At 39.2% G+C, this 19,147-nt stretch overlaps 2 protein-coding genes across 6 annotated transcripts in view; both read right to left on the bottom strand.

The window, feature by feature from the left end:
- Positions 1 to 19,147, bottom strand: part of LOC308689724 (uncharacterized protein) — a 461,468-nt gene that overhangs the window by 170,772 nt on the left and 271,549 nt on the right. The window lies entirely within an intron of this gene.
- The window catches only part of LOC308689446 (uncharacterized protein), a 29,148-nt gene continuing 11,617 nt past the window's right edge, over positions 1,617 to 19,147 (bottom strand). Inside the window, exons 3-24 of one of the 4 annotated variants that reach the window (XM_081363154.1) lie at positions 16,923 to 16,948; positions 16,326 to 16,447; positions 16,186 to 16,218; positions 15,948 to 16,037; positions 15,770 to 15,841; positions 15,477 to 15,565; positions 15,287 to 15,389; positions 14,888 to 14,987; positions 14,485 to 14,510; positions 14,378 to 14,405; positions 12,715 to 12,762; positions 11,427 to 11,474; positions 11,196 to 11,243; positions 6,938 to 6,967; positions 6,745 to 6,792; positions 6,514 to 6,561; positions 6,283 to 6,330; positions 5,294 to 5,341; positions 5,149 to 5,203; positions 3,413 to 3,603; positions 2,338 to 2,467; positions 1,617 to 2,204 (exon numbers count right to left, since the gene is read on the bottom strand). In XM_081363154.1, the coding sequence (XP_081219280.1) occupies positions 2,048 to 2,204; positions 2,338 to 2,467; positions 3,413 to 3,603; positions 5,149 to 5,203; positions 5,294 to 5,341; positions 6,283 to 6,330; positions 6,514 to 6,561; positions 6,745 to 6,792; positions 6,938 to 6,967; positions 11,196 to 11,243; positions 11,427 to 11,474; positions 12,715 to 12,762; positions 14,378 to 14,405; positions 14,485 to 14,510; positions 14,888 to 14,987; positions 15,287 to 15,389; positions 15,477 to 15,565; positions 15,770 to 15,841; positions 15,948 to 16,037; positions 16,186 to 16,218; positions 16,326 to 16,447; positions 16,923 to 16,929 (1,569 nt within the window). In that variant the 5' untranslated portion in view covers positions 16,930 to 16,948 and the 3' untranslated portion in view covers positions 1,617 to 2,047. The remainder of the gene's footprint in view (positions 2,205 to 2,337; positions 2,468 to 3,412; positions 3,604 to 5,148; positions 5,204 to 5,293; positions 5,342 to 6,282; positions 6,331 to 6,513; positions 6,562 to 6,744; positions 6,793 to 6,937; positions 6,968 to 11,195; positions 11,244 to 11,426; positions 11,475 to 12,714; positions 12,763 to 14,377; positions 14,406 to 14,484; positions 14,511 to 14,887; positions 14,988 to 15,286; positions 15,390 to 15,476; positions 15,566 to 15,769; positions 15,842 to 15,947; positions 16,038 to 16,185; positions 16,219 to 16,325; positions 16,448 to 16,922; positions 16,949 to 19,147) is intronic. The other 3 variants (XR_014030001.1, XM_081363155.1, XM_081363156.1) reach the window with 3 other exon arrangements.

The raw sequence follows: 19,147 nt of genomic DNA, 5'->3' as shown, positions 1-19,147 counted from the left end.
TTCTTCCTTACGTTGAAATACCAGTTTCTGCGAGGCCAGGCAAACCGAAGAGTCGACCAACTTCTGCTTTTGCTATGTGGAGATGTAGAAAAGTATTACAGGTTAGTAATCTCTCTAACAGGGAATGTGGATTTTGCCAAATGGCTATTTCAGCCTGTTATAGAATAAAATAAAATGAGACACAGCTACTTTCATGAAGCTTGCCACCCTCTCACAGTCTTAACAGTGAATTCATTTTTTATGGAGGTGTTGCACTAAAAAAAACAATCACCATGGCTACATGACTACACAATGAAACTTGCATTTAGCTAAAATCTATCCAACAATAAGGGCCAATATACAGTATGGTTATGAGTTTATGGTATTGCACAAGTTATTGGCCATCCAATCAGAATATGCAAAATGTGTACCATTAAAAAGTTTGTGATGGTGCCCTTACCTGTGTTGAAGCTAGCTAGGGCACACTCTCACACACTGGTGTCCTGTCGCTCCCCACTGTCCTATCTGAGGCAAAGGCTACTATTTTACTGTAATTCCAAATTTGTGTCTTGTTTTTCATTACTACAGCTACATGGATGGCCTCAGCGAAGCAGGACGACTGTCATTATCCAGCTCTGCTGCTCACCAGGCTGCTGCGCTGCTATTTAAAAATGGTGTGGTCAAAGATTTGGACATAGAAGCGGGGCAGTGCTTTGTGCCGTCACAGTCAACCAACACAGCCTACAAAGTTAACTTGTTGCACTTCACGTGTGAATGCACCAATTTCCGGATGGGAAACATATGCAAACATCTTCTTTTGGTGAAGATGGAGGTAGGCAGGAGAGGTATTGACATTGAAAAAATGCGGAATTATAAAGCGCTAGAAATCATCAGCCTCCGTCTCTATCAGCAGACGGAAGATGAAATAACCATCTTCAATAGTGATGGGACTATGAGTATTGTGAATAGGAAAACTCCGACTTTGTGCACATGCATTGCTAATAGTTTTGGAGAAAGATGTGTTTGCATACATGTCACACATGTCCTCAAGTCTCAAGACATTCTCACAGACCCCAAAGAAAATGCACAAGTGTCTGAAGCCTCCCATGGGAATCCTCCCATACAATCCATGTTATCAGACCTACTAGAGTGGAGCAAGTCCGAAGCATTTGAACATACCCCTGAACTGTACAATACCATCCAAAGAGCACACAAGCTGGCTTTTGGAAAATTCACTGCTGTGTCCAGAAAAAGGAAAATTACCCCTTTACATGGTTACCGTAAAAAATTTAAAAAAGCTAGACTGCAGAGAGCAGTAGTTGAGAACTTTAAAAGCAAAAGAAGAGCAAGAAGAACTTAATTCTGTTATTCTGGAGGTGCCATTGTTTGCATGTGAAAGCGCCCGTCTTGATTGGTTGATGAATTTTCTTGGTAGTTGATAAGGTAAATACAATACTGATAATTAAATCAAAGTTTTATGAAGTTTTGGGAAATATATAGACTTCTTACATTATTGGCAGAAGCAATAGTAGTGTTTTACCAATATGAAATGTAAATTACACCAGCAGAGTGGTGAAGTACACAGGTCCCGTAATTCAGTAAAAGTATTGATCCCCAAGAAAAATGTACTCACAATTACAAATAAAGAAAATTGCTTTATAACTTTGATGCTTTGATACATTCTCAGTCCAAAACCAAGACTTTCCATACATTCTTATGGTTTAACTTAACATGTATTTGGCAAATTATGTTTTCACCCTTGTGTTGTCACAAAAAAAAAAAAAAAAACTTTCTTCAACGTTTGAAGCCATTTTTTTCCACTGTTTGTTTTTGCTTTTTCCAACGTTTTAAATTATTTCTTTTACACATTTTCAGTGCTTATTTCTACGTCCCATATTTTCTGATATAAAACAAAAATTGAAAACGGGTCAATTTCACCCAAAGTCAACACAAGGGTTAAATCACATCTATATTGTGCAAAGTGGTTTACTCAGTAAACCATAAAGACTATTCCTTTGTCAAGGCTACCCATAAATGCTGATACCACTTTAAAATTGACATGCTTTATTTACTTCTGGAGGCAGTGGAGGTTCTCTGCCTCGACCAGGCACGCATCAATTAAAGAAAACGCACCCTTCAACATTTCTGGCCCAAGGCCATGCGAAGCGAGGTTGTAATAGGACCAGTTGGCCTCCATCGCGGTCTTTATCCTTGTTAGTGTCTGCCTGCAAAAGTGTTAAAAACAGATGTTATTGACATAAAGAACAGTGGTAGAGGTGATGTAATACATTAATGCATATGTAGATCTAAGCCTTTTTAATCTTGCATACTGGCATTGGTAACAACAGATCAATGAACCTGCAGTGTTGGGCCTTGACGATGGCCTCAAGATGTTGGTCCTCCTCCAGGCAAGCCTGGCCAATTTTTTGAATTGGTAGGTATTTAAAACCCATGTAATTTACATCCTCTGCAAGGGCCAGACATTCTTCTACAAATACACAGTGCAAGAGAGTACAAAAAAATTATATTTTTGTCAAACTAAGAATGGAGTATAGACTGTTAAGGACAGAAACGAGATTCAGTCATTCCAAAAAAAGTTCTGATCAACATGTGAAAGTGCCTTGATGATGCCATTTGATGAGTCCGCCTAGTTGATAAGATCTATGAAAATTTCATAATTACAGCCTAATGTTACTTGGGGAAGAGGTAAGTCCTGTTAATTCAAGACCTCTCAGTAATACAAAGGTAGATTCTTTCTGAGCCTACTTATCCCAGAATCTTCATCTTCATTTAAGTGGGCTAACATCTTACAGAGACATAAGACACGATAACGAGATGGCTTCTATAAACAAAAGATGTTTACCCAACCTCCTATCTCACTGTTTTCTGCAACCAAAAACATAGATCAGAGTTAATAATCTATGTGCATCCGTGTTGGTGGCAACTTCTAAGTGAATAGGTCAATGATGCAATAATCACAATAAATAATAAAACTTGTAAAACAAGATTTGAAAATTAAAAAATATTTTTGCTATTTGTCTTATTCATTCTTATGATTTGACATCACAGTGAGGTTGCAATTTCACCCCGATTGCATGCCATACTGCTGTAAAGTGTAAGATGGTGGTATTGGAAAAGCCTAATATTTTCTGAGGTGGTACTCAAGGTAAATTTTTTTTTAAATCACTGCCCAATGTCATGCAGAATAGTTATTTCTGGCAATGTGTTTGTATTGTGCGTAACGAGAACCAATTTCAATGCCTTCACATCCTGCCAAAATAGTGCAAAATTACCAAAATCTTAATGGTAACAAAGATTTCCGCCTAGCCAGACTATTAAGAAAAGATTCTTATACCAGCTGTGTGAAGTGATGGGTGGTTCACTGCCCTTAAACTCTTACACATCATGTTCTTAACCTCTAGACCTCAGTTACCTTCACACAACTTGCTGACACTTGTTGACAGCCTGATTCGTGGTCCTGGCTCCACCTGTGAGTCGTGCAACTTGGCCATGAGCGCCTCTTTTTGGCTCTTGCCTTTCCTTAAGTAGGCCACCAGAGCATTGGGCGAATAGCCCTCTGGTGGCCCACACCTTCTAACCAGTTCCTCCCTAGTCACTTTATATCTGCAATATCAGTGGAGATTTTAAGCAGGCATAAAGAGTTAAAACAATCTTCTACCTTGTAGAAATGTTGGTAGGTAACACTTTAGGTACAGGAGAACACATACATGACACCTTAAAAAGGGTTTTAAATAACTTATTCCTAACAGCTTCTTAAGACATGACTCAGTATTACTGACTTTGGCCCAGTATATCTAGGTGGAAGCTGGGGACTTTTAAAGATTTATTCCACAGCAAAGGTGCTGCAAGTAGGAATTTTGTGCCATGTTAGCATGATGAGCCATGTAAGAGGCTGTTATGAGCTTTTGTAAAGGCTTAGGAATATGATATGCACCTGTCCTTACAGCAAGAGTTTACCTAAATTTGGGAAATTAGTAATTGTCTGTAGAGAAACAGATTTCTGCTTAAAAATTCCTTCTGTGTACTTCTGATAGCCTAGTTACCAGCCCCACCTACTTCATTTCATACAGTGAGTGTGACCCCGCGCAATCACAGTTCCGGACTTTGAAAACATACCGAGCCAAACGTGTTCCTCCCTTGTACACAGAAACATTTTTCGATTGTCTACGTTCGTTGGTACCTCCCAAGAAGGTAATTTCTCAGGGCCAGACATAACTGCAGAGCAAATTTAAATTTAAATATAATAGCGTGCAACACCGAGGGTTATACCCAGTCTAATATACCGTATTTTCCGTACTATAAGGCGCACCGGATTATAAGGCGCACCTTCAATGAATGGCTTATTTTAGAACTGTTTTCATATATAGGACGCACCGGATTATAAGGCGCATAGAATAGAAGATACTGCAGTCAAACGTTTGACTCGGTTTGCGTTATGCAGTGGTCACCAACCTTTTCAAGTCTAAGATCACATCCAAAGTCCAAATGTAAACCAAGATCTACCACTTGCAAAAAAATATGAAAAAACAAGTGGCTGAGCTGTAAAACCTTGTTTATACTCAACGCGTCCGCATGAGCGAGAAGGTAATAAAAAAACGAATATCCGTCTGCTCGGGCAGATTCGGCTCAAAGTCATGCATCTCCGGATGCGGAGACGCGAGTGCGGCAAAAATGACGTCATTGTAACAGCGCACGCGCCTCCGCATCCGAAGATGCATGACTTTGAGCCGAATCTGCCCGAGCAGACGGATATTACATCTCATCACACCGGCACCCAGTTGGCGCGTCTAAATCAGTTGTATGGTCTGGTGTTCAGTCTAAAACAAAACAGTTGCGCCAAGTATAAATGCCTCGTCTGTATGGGGAGTTGCGCGCGCAGTCAGCGGAGGCTCGCACTCCGGTGCCAGGCGAAAGTATAAACAAGGTTTAAGTCAGCGTTTGTTTTATCCATATATAAGGCGCTCCGGATTATAAGGCGCACTGTCATTTTTTGAAAAAATTAAAGGCTTTTAAGTGTGCCTTATAGTGCGGAAAATACGGTAATTGAGCAATGTGTAGACCTGTGCAGTTATTGTTTGGAACTATTAATTGCTTAGGAAGAATTATGTAAATGTATGAAATATTGATGGTAATGACATACAAAGTTACCTTTTGGCCTTGGTCCCGTCAGGTAACCGGAGAACACTCTCCACTTCAAATAATACTGTAGAAGTGAAAAAATATTGTTTTTATTTTATTGTCAACTCATTTCATGGCCAAAACTATGCTGACCATAAATACAGTATCTTCCTACCTTGTTCACCCTCTGTGGACTCAGATTCCTGTGCAAGGCCACCATCTACTATATTTAAAGGAGAAATCCGGTGAATTTTAACATTGAGCTCACTTTTTTGTAAATTTGGAGTGCTGTCAATACAGAGAACAACTACAAAAACCGGTGTTGTCTACACCATGTTATCCTCTTTTTAAAATTTGCACCCTGTTGACTTCAATGGGGCAAGTCTTAAACCTGCTTTTAGCCTCTTAACATCCTTGATGTGTCATTACAAGTGCACAGCCAATGTGAGTGATTCCTTCAGAGTGAACACGGGTGAATCTGACTGCAGTAGATGTGAAAGATATGAATAAAAATTATGTTATTTAAGCCAGCGCAAATACCTATATTTACATCCTGTTTTCGGTCGAAGTCCACAGTAATCGATTGTTGAGTTCACGCGCGTGATCATAGGTAACTAAACCTATGCGCGTGAACTCGACAATCGACTAGTATGGCCTTCGACCGAAAACAGGATGTAAATACAGGTATTTGCGCTGGCTTAAATAACATCATTTTTATTCATATCTTTCACATACTGCAGTCAGATTCACTCGTGTTCACTCTGAAGGAATCACTCACATTGGCTGTGCACTTGTAATGACACATCAAGGATGTTAAGAGGCTAAAAGCAGGATTAAATATTGCCCCATTGAAGTCAACAGAGTGCAAATTTTAAAAAGAGGATAACACGGTGTAGGCAACACTGATTTTTGTTGTTGTTCTCTGTATTGACAGCACTCCAAATTTACAAAAAAATTAGCTCAATGTTAAAATTGACCGGAGTTCTCCTTTAAGACCAATCAGAGAACAGCATTCAGGGAACAATGTTTCAAAAGAAAGATCTCTGTACTTTCCTAACAGCAAAGTTAATACATCAAAGACACAATTGCTTACTGAAAAGATCCCTACATGTATGTTGTGAGTGAGTGACTCGAATGCTGACCATAAATACAGTATCTTCCTACCTTGTTCACCCTCCGTGGACTCAGATTCCTGTGGAAGGCCACCATCTGCTATATATAAGACCAATCAGAGAACAGCATTCAGGGAACAAACTGTTTCAAAAGAAAGATCTCTGTACTTTCCTAACAGCAAAGTTAATACATCAAAAAAACAATTGCTTACTGAAAAGATCCCTACATGTATGTTGTGAGTGAGTGACTCGAATGCTGACCATAAATACAGTATCTTCCTACCTTGTTCACCCTCCGTGGACTCAGATTCCTGTGGAAGGCCACCATCTGCTATATATAAGACCAATCAGAGAACAGCATTCAGGGAACAAACTGTTTCAAAAGAAAGATCTCTGTACTTTCCTAACAGCAAAGTTAATACATCAAAGACACAATTGCTTACTGAAAAGATCCCTACATGTATGTTGTGAGTGAGTGACTCGAATGCTGACCATAAATACAGTATCTTCCTACCTTGTTCACCCTCCGTGGACTCAGATTCCTGTGCAAGGCCACCATCTACTATATTTAAGACCAATCAGAGAACAGCATTCAGGGAACAAACTGTTTCAAAAGAAAGATCTCTGTACTTTCCTAACAGCAATGTGCTGTTGGTTGCAGAGGAAAGGTGCGTATGTGTGTGTGTGTTCTCTATATATTTTTTTACCTGCACATGGGTGCTCTCCAACAGGTTGATCTGTCCAAACATAAAAGAAAACAAATGCCTACATGAAAGATCTTCAGGTGGGCTGTGTGTTTATCAAGTCAAGTCAAGTCAAGTCAAGTATATTTATATAGCGCTTTTCACATTACAGATTGCATCAAAGCAGCTTCACAGCATTAAACCAAAATAACACAACAAGGTTTGTTTCTAGTGTAAATTTATTGATTGATAAAATTAAATTAAAAATCCCCAAAATATCCCCAACTGAGCAAGCCAAAGGCAACAGTGGCAAGGAACCGAAAACTCCATCAAGTGACCTAATGGAGAAAAAAAAACCTTGGGACAACCCAGGCTCAGTTGGGGGCCAGTTCTCCTCTGGCGTTTATGAACTAGAGGCCAGATTGTAGTTTGAACAGTAAGATTTAAAATGTTATATGAATGCCTGGCTGAAGAGATGCGTCTTTAATCTAGTTTTAAACTGGGAGAGCGAGTCTGAGCAACGAACAGTATCAGGAAGACTATTCCAGAGTTTTGGAGCTAAATGTGAAAATGATCTCCCTCCTTTGGATGATCTGGATATCCTAGGTATGACCAAAAGCCTCGAATTTAGTGATCTTAAAGAGCGCGATGGATTGTAGGGCGATAGAAGATCCGTTAAATAGACTGGAGCTAAGCCGTTTAGGGCTTTATAAGTCAGTAGCAATACCTTATAATTAATATGGAACTTTATAGGTAGCCAATGTAGTGATGATAAAATCGGTGTTATATGATCATATTTTCTTGATCTAGTAAGAACTCTAGCGGCTGCAGTTTGGACTAACTGTATCTTGTTTATTGAGGATGCAGGACAACCAGCTAATAAAGCATTACAGTAATCTAGTCTCGAGGTCATGAATGCATGAACTAACTTTTCTGCATCAGAAACTGATAGCATATTACGTAGCTTAGCAATGTTTCTAAGGTGGGAAAAAGCTGTTCTTGTAACATATGAAATATGATTTTCAAAAGACAGTTTACCATTGAGGATAACACCCAGGTCTTTTACTGTAGAGGATAAAGTAACAGGACATCCTACGATGTTAAAGTTGTATTGTGAGAGGTTTTGTGGGGGGTTTTTTGAACCGATAAGTATTACCTCTGTCTTGTCTGGATTTAATAAAAGAAAATTGCGCGTCATCCAATCTTTTATATCTTTAACTCATTCTGTCAATTTGGATAATTTAGCGTTTTCATCCGGCCATGATGAAATATATATTTGAGTGTCATCAGCATAACAATGGAAACTAATTCCATGTTTCCTTATAATATTTCCAAGTGGCAGCATATATATTGAGAATAATAGAGGGCCTAACACAGATCCTTGTGGCACTCCATAGTTTACTGGAGTTACGATCGATTTTTCTCCATTTAAAGAGTCCTTGAACACCAGTATAATTTTGTAGTCGATCTAAGAGTATTGTATGATCTATAGTATCGAACGCAGCACTTAGATCAAGTAAAACTATTATTGAGAAACAGCCTTGGTCAGAAGCTAAAATTAAATCATTTGTGATTTTAACGAGCGCAGTTTCAGTGCTATGGTGCGGCCTGAACCCAGACTGAAACTTTTCATGGATATCATTTTCTTGCAAGAAAGAGCCCAGTTGAGCGGAAACCACTTTTTTTTATATTTTAGACATAAATGGAAGATTTGAAATGGGTCTATAATTTGCTAGGTTATTAAAGGAGAAGTTCACTTTTAAAATGAAAATTCTGTCATCATATACTCACCCTCATGTTGTTTCAAAGCTGTATGAATTTCTTTCTTATGCTGAACAGAAAGGAAGATATTTAGAAGAATATCAGTAACCAGACAGTTTTTGGGTCCCAATGACTTCCATAGTAATTTTTTTCCTACTATGGAAGTCATTGGGACCCAAAAACTGTCTGGTTACTGATAATCTTCTAAATATCTTCCTTTCTGTTCAGCATAAGAAAGAAATTCATACAGCTTTGAAACAACATGAGGGTGAGTATATGATGACAGAATTTTCATTTTAAAAGTGAACTTCTCCTTTAAGATCTAATTGTGGTTTCTTAATGAGAGGTTTTATAACTGCCAGTTTAAATGTTCTAGGAACATGACCTAAAGATAAAGATGAGTTAATAATATTGAGGAGAGGCTCTTCCACTACAGGTAACACTTCTTTCAATAGTTTAGTTGGTATAGGATCTAATACACATGTTGTTGTTTTAGATGAAGTGATAAGTTTATTTAACTCTTTTTGTTCTATAGTTGTAAAGCACTGTAATTGTTCTTGCGGGGTGATAATTGAGGCTGAATTATAAGGCGCGATTGAAGATTGAACGTTTGCAATTGTGGTTCTGATGCTTTCTATTTTCTCAGTGAAGAAGTTCATGAAATCATTACTACTGAACTGTAACGGGATATTCTGTTCGGGTGACTTCTGTTTATTTGTTAGTCTAGCCACGGTGTTAAATAAAAACCTAAGATTATTTTGATTATTTTCTATTAATTTGCGGAGGTGCTCAGCCCTGGCCACTTTTAGGGCCTTTTTATAATGTGACATTTTATAACGTTTGTATATTTCTTACCTAAAAAGCAGTGCTATGTGGATCAGTTAAAGGGATAGTTCACTTTGAAATTAATTTTTGATATGTTTTAGCTTACCTCAAAGGCATCCAAGATGTAGGTGTCTTTTTTTCCGCAGTAGTTTCAATTTAGATATTTTTAGGTCAAACCGTTCTTGTCTGACAGTCATATAATGCAAGTCTATGGTCACTGTCTCAAACCCCAAGCACAAAGTCCAAATTAAACAATTCCCCATCGGCCAAGTTAAACAATTCCCCATCGTAAGTACACATTGATGGCCTAAGACACGAAACGAGCGGTTTGTGTGAGAAAACGAACAGTATTTATATTGTTTTTGTCCTCTTGTATACACACACACCCAAATGATCAGAGGACGCGGGTGCTTAAGTCTGCGCAAGCGCCGGATAGAGACGGAAAAGGTCAGAGGGCGCGGGCGCTTCGATCTGCGCAAGCGCCGGAAATTATCTCTACACTATAGCTACACGAACATGAATCCACACTGTCTATTACTACTATTATTATTATCATTATTAGGCTAGTAGTAGTAGTAGTAGTAGTATCATTGACTGCACCCTTATGAGTAGTACACATAGTTTCACATTGGTTTGACTAGCACGCAGCTGCTTAGTATAGGCTACACATATCTTATAACTCTCTCATGTAAAACCATTCTTACCAAATATATGGTGCAGAAATACATTTTATTGCTCATTTCATGTAATGCCAGCTTTACAAATACAAAGGACACATACAAAGACGTTGTTCACATACCTCCGTTGGATGAGAAAACACCAGGCACAGCTGATGATGTCAGTACTATGCGATCCTCTCCTTGGTTTATAAAATCATCAGGGGAAAAATGATCGCTGCAGACCCTCCTCAACTTTAGTACGTTTATGGGTGTGTTGATATCCAGCCGAAGAGCGATCAACCATAACTTCAAGAGGGAAGGCTTATAAATTGGGAATTCGTGAAAAGTCACCACTCCCGGATGAGTTCGCGCGAGCATACGTAATTGTTTTCTTTTACGTCGGTTTAAACATCCTGGATAAGCGCAAATTAGAACCATTTCGATTAGCCGTCTTACCTACAATCTCTGTTCTGTGTAAACAATGAGTGACGTACACGCGCGAGAGATAATTTCCGGCGCTTGCGCAGATCGAAGCGCCCGCGCCCTCTGACCTTTTCCGTCGCTTTCCGGCGCTTGCGCAGACCGAAGCACCCGCGTCCTCTGATCATTTGGGTGTGTGTGTATACAAGAGGACAAAAACAATATAAATACTGGTCGTTTTCTCACACAAACCGCTCGTTTCGTGTCTTAGGCCATCAATGTGTACTTACGATGGGGAATTGTTTAACTTGGCCGATGGGGAATTGTTTAATTTGGACTTTGTGCTTGGGGTTTGAGACAGTGACCATAGACTTGCATTATATGACTGTCAGACAAGAACGGTTTGACCTAAAAATATCAAAATTGAAACTACTGCGGAAAAAAAGACACCTACATCTTGGATGCCTTTGAGGTAAGCTAAAACATATCAAAAATTTATTTCAAAGTGAACTATCCCTTTAATACATCAAAGACACAATTGCTTACTGAAAAGATCCCTACATGTATGTGGTGAGTGAGTGACTCGAATGCTGACCATAAATACAGTATCTTCCTACCTTGTTCACCCTCCGTGGACTCAGATTCCTGTGCAAGGCCACCATCTACTATATTTAAGACCAATCAGAGAACAGCATTCAGGGAACAAACTGTTTCAAAAGAAAGATCTCTGTACTTTCCTAACAGCAAAGTTAATACATCAAAAAAACAATTGCTTACTGAAAAGATCCCTACATGTATGCTGTGAGTGAGTGACTCGAATGCTGACCATAAATACAGTATCTTCCTACCTTGTTCACCCTCCGTGGACTCAGATTCCTGTGGAAGGCCACCATCTGCTATATATAAGACCAATCAGAGAACAGCATTCAGGGAACAAACTGTTTCAAAAGAAAGATCTCTGTACTTTCCTAACAGCAAAGTTAATACATCAAAGTAGGGCTGGGCGATAAAACGATAACAATAATTATCGCGATATAATTTTTCTCGATAAAACGATATCAAGAGGTCGATAAATGTTCGATAATGTTTATGCGCCAAAAGCGGAACGAAACTCATTTGAACCGCGCGCCACACGGACCGTTTATCCGCTCGGCTCAAAGTCCAAACGGCAGCGCGAGCGCGAGCTCACTAAAGTTAGAGCAGATACATTTACTCTAAACGGTCTCGGTCACGAAATCCAGTGAGAAGCGTTTGAATTCAGCGAGGAACACAAATGTCTCAGTGATTTAAACCAGCTTAAAGGCAGATGAAACAGTGCTGACAAACAGGTGAAACACTGTGCGCAACGATATAGTCTGAAGGCTGAAATTCCCATAATTTACCACGAATTTACTGTTAGCTTAGTAATATTAACTGCACCATGAAATGTGGGATATACTGTACGTTACATATGGAATTGCTATTATATTATTAATGTAGTCAATGTATTAAAGGACTAATGGAATATAATTACAGTATTTAATAATGTATTTAGACTACTGTTTTTCATACAAATACCATAGAAACCATAAAGTTACATTTTGCCATGATAGTGAGGTGCTGTAGGGCAGGCTATGCCTTGTTTTATCTGTGGTTCTCATGATCTAAATGCATGATACTGGATGACCACTTAAGTTTAATAAAACTCAGTCAGAATATTACATTCTACCAAAAAAAAAAAAAAAATTAGCACATGCAGAAACTAAGAAATTGTCCAATAAAGATATTTATTTTGTTAAGGAAAAATGACAAATGTTTGAATGTTCTACCTCAGATTTGTGAAAAGTTGACCTGTATGTGTTTGTCCTGATATGTTCTGACAATAAAGAGTAGTTTAAAACCACAGGTAACGCTCTGGTTTCTACAACTTTCACTTAGGAGCAAAAATCTGCCTTTAAACTTTAAAGAAATAAAGATTTGACTTTTATCGTGATAATTATCGATATCGACTGATATAAAAAAAATTATCGTGATATTTTTTTTTGGCCATATCGCCCAGCCCTACATCAAAGACACAATTGCTTACTGAAAAGATCCCTACATGTATGTTGTGAGTGAGTGACTCGAATGCTGACCATAAATACAGTATCTTCCTACCTTGTTCACCCTCCGTGGACTCAGATTCCTGTGCAAGGCCACCATCTACTATATTTAAGACCAATCAGAGAACAGCATTCAGGGAACAAACTGTTTCAAAAGAAAGATCTCTGTACTAAGCAAAGTTAATACATCAAAGACACAATTTCTTACTGAAAAGATCCCTACAAGCATCTTGATGTACATAAATCATATGCTAGAATTCTATTTTTAGACTACAGTTCAGCTTTTAATTCAATGGTCCCTACAAAGCTCATTCACAAACTGAAATGTCTTGGACTTGATGATGCCATTTGTAAATGGATTTTTAACTTTTTGACTTGTCAACCACAAAGGGTCAAAATGAATGGTTGCATTTCTGATGAGCTGTATATTAGCACTGGTTCACCGCAGGGGTGTATTTTGAGTCCCCTCTTGTTCACGTTGTACACTCATGACCTTGTAGCATCTCATGATAATAATGTGATAATCAAATATGCAGATGATACAACTATCATTGGGCTGATTAGTTCAAATGATGAATCTCATTATCGAGAGGAGGTAGAGAATGTTGTTCAATGGAGTAGAGAAAATAACTTGCTTTTGAACAGTTCAAAAACGTGTGAACTTGTTATTGATTTTTGTCACAACAGGAATCAGTTTCCTATTACGATCCATGATTCTGATGTGCAGATTGTTGAGAAATGTAAATTCTTGGGTGTGACTCTTTCTCACGATTTGAATTGGAGCTCAAATACGACTAACATTGCTAAGAATGCGAGACAGCGCCTCTTCTTTTTACGTAGGCTTCGAGAGTTTACTCAAAATACTAAGATTCTTTTGAACTTTTATTTTTGTGTAATTGAGAGTGTCCTAACCAGTAGTATAAATGTGTGGTTTGGTAATCTCACTCTGAAAGAGAAGAGGGCTTTGAACAAAGTGGTTCACTCAGCCAGCAGGACCATTGGCTGCACTTTGTCGTTCCTGGAGGCCACATATAAAGCTAGACTCTTGAAAAGAGCTCTACAACTTGCTAATGATGCCTCAGGCCATCCTGCAAGGGCCTTTTTTGAAATGCTTCCCTCAGGGAGAAGGTATCGCTCGGTCAAATGTTCCACTGATCGCCATTTAAATAGTTTCTTTCCCCAAGCTGTGATCACTTTAAACAAAGCACTTTAAAATAGGCTTTTAAATTTTTTGTATAGATTTTTAATGTACAGCATTTTACTCTTAAGACTTTATGTGGCATTTGCTTGTTTGTTTTTTGTGTTGTGTCATCGTAAGTGTCGACTTTGGAAAAAATGTACAAGAAGCTCAAAGTGCAATATGGTTTCATACTGCAAATAGCTAATAAAGTGAATCTGAATCTGAATCTACATGTATGTTTTTAGTGAGTGACTCGAATGCTGATCACCATCTACTGTATTTAAGACTGTGTGTGTGTGTGTGTGTGTGTGTGTGTGTGTGTGTGTGTGTGTGTGTGTGTGTGTGTGTGTGTGTGTGTGCCTAAGCTAATCAAGAGCAGAACCAGTCTTGGAACAACATCGGTACAAATTTACTTAACATTAACAATTATACTAGGTTTGGTTGTAGCTTGTCTACATACATCAGCCCTACTTACCAAACAGACTTGCCTAGAATCTCAATACACCTAAAATGAATCCCAGTCTGTGGCTGTTCTTACCTGTATTTTTAGACTTGGCGATTTTTCCCTAGAAAAGAGAAAAAACATTGAGTTAAGTATACAATATGTTGAGAAACAGTATGTATATTTTGATCATTAACCCTTGCCTTTTTTCTTCTTAGAGTCTTCGTATCTAAAAGAAATGAACATGTTTCTTAATGTCATTTTAATGTTATTATAATGTTTCAAAAACCAAATAATAATCATGAAAATAATGATTCATTCTGCATGCTTATTTCAATGTGCGTAGAACCAAGACAGTGTATTCACCTCATCCTTCTAAGAAAGATCGTAAATAAATAGCATCTGATTTTGAACATAAACTTAATGTCGTATTTTATGCTTGAAATGATGTAGTAACAATGTACTCCGAAGTATGACATCCTCCGAATTTACAAGTTAAAGCTACCACTCCAAATCATCAGTAAGTTAAACTTAATGCAGGCAGCTACAGGTAGCCAGCAGAGCTCAATAAGGAGCACCCATACCGTACATATGTCTACTACTTACCAAGGGAGTTGAACAACAAAGTCCCAAGTCTCTCCCGCTCTTGAGCGATAGGGAGGCATTGGAGGTGCCCTTGTTGTCCCTGGAGGATCATTTCTGCAAACTAAAAGAGCAACAGAAAGTCTATTTTAATGAAATAATGTAACTTATAATAAATGTGAACAACAAATTGTGGTAAAAAAAAATTGGACTATATTACAAGAGAAGATTATGGTGCTCATTTAATAATTATATGATCATGACTCCTGTATCGTGTGCTGAAGGTAGTACTGTGTCCATGTCAAAAATCCATTAATATTTGATCTGAAACTTTCATTCAAAATTGCTCTAAAGTGAAAACTAAAAATATTTATATTTTCAAAAGAAAACAGAAACATTATGCAGAAAACGACCAAACTGTACCATTAGTGAGAACACCCCACATGACAAAGAGTCGTTTTGTAAGTCATGGTCCCTCTTCATCATCTTCCAGGGCCCTTGGCAGCCTCTGCTAGCAGCAAATAAGCTGAAAGATTAGAGAAAATAATTGTGAAGGAGATCTCTGCTGAATTTTCATTATCTCATTTTATAGAGCAATACAAAAACCTTGTACCTCCAATTTTCCATTATTTGGAAGCAACGCTGTGGTTGCTCCCCCAAGGAGTCGATGTAGGTAATAGTTCCCTCTTTCAAGTTGCAATGCTATACAAAAGATGGGAAAACATATGAGAAAGGTTTGAAGGAGAATTTCAACCAATCTGTGTTGAAAATGATTGAAATTCTTTTAAAATGTGAAGCACTAACAGCTCATACAACACAAATGAGAATGACACAACAGCAACAATAATGACTAGTGTGATGCTATTTAGCGAATAATAGTCTCTGCATAACCTAACAGCAACCTACAAAGAGGGTCCAGTGGCACTCTCCCAGCAAGTAGGGCCCGAAGATGGCACTGGCTCCTTTAAGAATGTTTTTCTGACAGGAAAAGAAGAAAACATTCATGAACAAACATAAATAAACTTGACACCTAATGTGTTCAGCAGCACTGAACAATAACTTTAAACATTTACATAACTCTTACTTTTAAGAAATAAGTACTCCTAGCCCTAGAGCTGCCCTCCAAAATCAGGCGCATAGCCTGACTATTAATTGCCTCTGTCCCAGGCTGGCTCTAAGCGAGGGAGAGAAATGGTTTAAGTCATTAAATCATGTTAAATCTATATTTTAATTGTATGTATGTATGTGAGTGAGTGAGTGAGTGAGTGAGTGAGTGAGTGAGTGAGTGAGTGAGTGAGTTTTGTAAAAAAGATATGAGTTACCCTGCTCATGACGTAAAATAAGGCATCCATTACCTGGGGAAGTAATACATGAAAAAATATTATATATAAACTGCAATAAATCACAATAGAGGCAAGGTGAAGGGGAAGAGGATAATTTTTTTAAAGAAATAGAAAATTACCTCATCTGGAAGTTCAAATGGGCCTAAAAGGGCCTCCAAACTACTCAGAAAGATTTGGAAAGGCCCAATTGTCCCAAGGACATCTTCACTATGAAGTCCTTGGGACTTCAGTGTTTCTAAGTCTGCATGGGTGAAGAAAATAAAAGTCCCAAAATAAGTCACCTTACTTAGGCTAACAGGCACAAATGTAATCCAATCAATTATTAGGCCTACATGTAGCATACAAAACTACTTTAAAGTAGTGTTGGCAATTTGGCGAATTATTTTTTTCCCCCCCGATTTTTATAATCTTTGGCGACTAAAATTCACATTTATCGACTAGCGACTTTTTTGCCGACTTCTGAATGTGTTGGTTTCACACGTTGTTTTGGTGATAACCATCAAAATACACAGTCTAACAGCGCTCTGTTTCAAGTGCTTATCTGTGAGTTAGTGAGCTTGTGTTGCCCATGTGTCTAATCGTTCTAAAAACACCAGCTAAAAAAAGTACCGGAATGTGCTCTACCTGGTCAGATGTATGCAAATTATATCATTATGTATGCAGATGATGCCAATGAGTAACATAGATTAGGAAAAAAATAGTTTTGAATAACTTACTGTTCATTTGGCTTGGTTAAGTTTCCCTTTACAGGCAAAGACAAAAGACAAAAATTAAAACCATGTATTTCTGCTGAAGCATTAAATTGGATACCTATGACAACCTATAACTATGATACTTACATCCCTGAGGCAAAACTTAAATGGAGGAAAAGACACTGGCCTCAAACTAATTCTAAGCCAGGGCAGGGTAGCCTGGGATCAGTGCAGACCTGAGACTAGGGATGGGCATAATTAATCGACGATCGATAATTGATCGTTAAGAATTTCGTCGATCACGTTTATTTGTTATCGATTAAACTAATGCAGGTTGCGTTGCGTAGTGAGAGTCTTGAAGCAATGGAATTAATTTTAGCGCGATGGAAAACGGATGAAGTGGCCATTTAAGAACGCCGGCTCGCAGCTGCAGGTTCCTCTGTTTTAGAGCACCGCAGGGCATATCTTCAAGTCTACCGAACGTCCAGATTCACTGCCACAAGTAGATCTTCTTGTAATAAAGATCTCATCGAGGACAAACAAACTGTATTTTTGTATTTTAATTGCATTTTTAATTTATAAAAAGTTAAAGAAATAATGAATTTCAATATAAAAATATTAATGATAATTAATCATTATCTAGTTAATTCTCCCGACGATCGACTAAGAAAATTTAATCGAATGCCCATCCCTACCTGAGACCAGGAGAGATTCACCGTCCTGCCCTATGACCACTTCTGCCCTGAGACCAGGAGGGATTCACAGTCCTGCCCTCAGACCACTTCTGCCCCGAGACCAGGAGGGATTCACCGTCCCTCCCTATGACCACTTCTGCCCTGAGACCAGGAGGGATTCACCGTCCTGCCCTATGACCACTTCTGCCCTGAGACCAGGAGGGATTCACCGTCCTGCCCTATGACCACTTCTGCCCTGAGACCAGGAGGGATTCACCGTCCTGCCCTATGACCACTTCTGCCCTGAGACCAGGAGGGATTCACCGTCCTGCCCTCAGACCACTTCTGCCCTGAGACCAGGAGGGATTCACCGTCCTGCCCTCAGACCACTTCTGCCCTGAGACCAGGAGGGATTCACCGTCCTGCCCTCAGACCACTTCTGCCCTGAGACCAGGAAGGATTCACCGTCCTGCCCTATGACCACTTCTGCCCTGAGACCAGGAGGGATTCACCGTCCTGCCCTCAGACCACTTCTGCCCTGAGACCAGGAGGGATTCACCGTCCTGCCCTATGACCACTTCTGCCCTGAGACCAGGAGGGATTCACCGTCCTGCCCTATGACCACTTCTGCCCTGAGACCAGGAGGGATTCACCGTCCTGCCCTCAGACCACTTCTGCCCTGAGACCAGGAGGGATTCACCGTCCTGCCCTATGACCACTTCTGCCCTGAGACCAGGAGAGATTCACCGTCCTGCCCTATGACCACTTCTGCCCTGAGACCAGGAGGGATTCACCGTCCTGCCCTATGACCACTTCTGCCCTGAGACCAGGAGGGATTCACCGTCCTGCCCTCAGACCACTTCTGCCCTGAGACCAGGAGAGATTCACCGTCCTGCCCTATGACCACTTCTGCCCTGAGACCAGAGAAGACAGCTGACTCCCTTTTGTCCAACTATGTTGCCCTGAGAACAGAAAAATATGACTTCTGCCCTGAGACCAGGAGGGATTCCCCTGCTCTGGGACAAAATTGTGGGAAACAATAGTCTCTGCCCTGGGACCAGATGATACTAACAGTCATGAAGAAAAGCCAAAATCTAGAAATATCTGTCTGCCCTGGGACCAGATGAGACTAAACAGTCATGAAGAAAAGACAAATTTATAAATTTAACAAAATTTATAAATACAAATTTAAATTTAACATCGAGCATATAAAACAAAAAAAGCTCATTGGAAAAAATGAAATGTAATATTGTAGTAGTTAAAGGTATATTTTTAGTTCAGATTATCATTTGAGGGCAGCAATTGTATTCACAATGTCAAAATAAAACCGGCGTAATGTTACTTGAAAGCATTATTGATCCGTTAATAACGGAGAAATGTGAATGTTTCTCACTAGTTCTTGCAGCGATGTTATTACTGTGGCGAATTCAAATGCTTTCTTTACTGGATCTCTTAGCGCTGTGTAACATTAGTGACAGTGTCGCATGATCACGATCGGCTCGCGCTGCACTGGTCCAAACTGATAAACGGTCCTTCAACCACACAATAACGAGCAGTTTCGTTCCACTTGCATTA

This window comes from Scardinius erythrophthalmus, assembly GCF_964197995.2.
Source record: "Scardinius erythrophthalmus genome assembly, chromosome: 4".
Classification (NCBI taxonomy): Eukaryota; Metazoa; Chordata; class Actinopteri; order Cypriniformes; family Leuciscidae; genus Scardinius; species Scardinius erythrophthalmus.
Note: the sequence above shows the minus strand (reverse complement) of the source record. Positions and strands in the feature narration are given on the sequence as shown.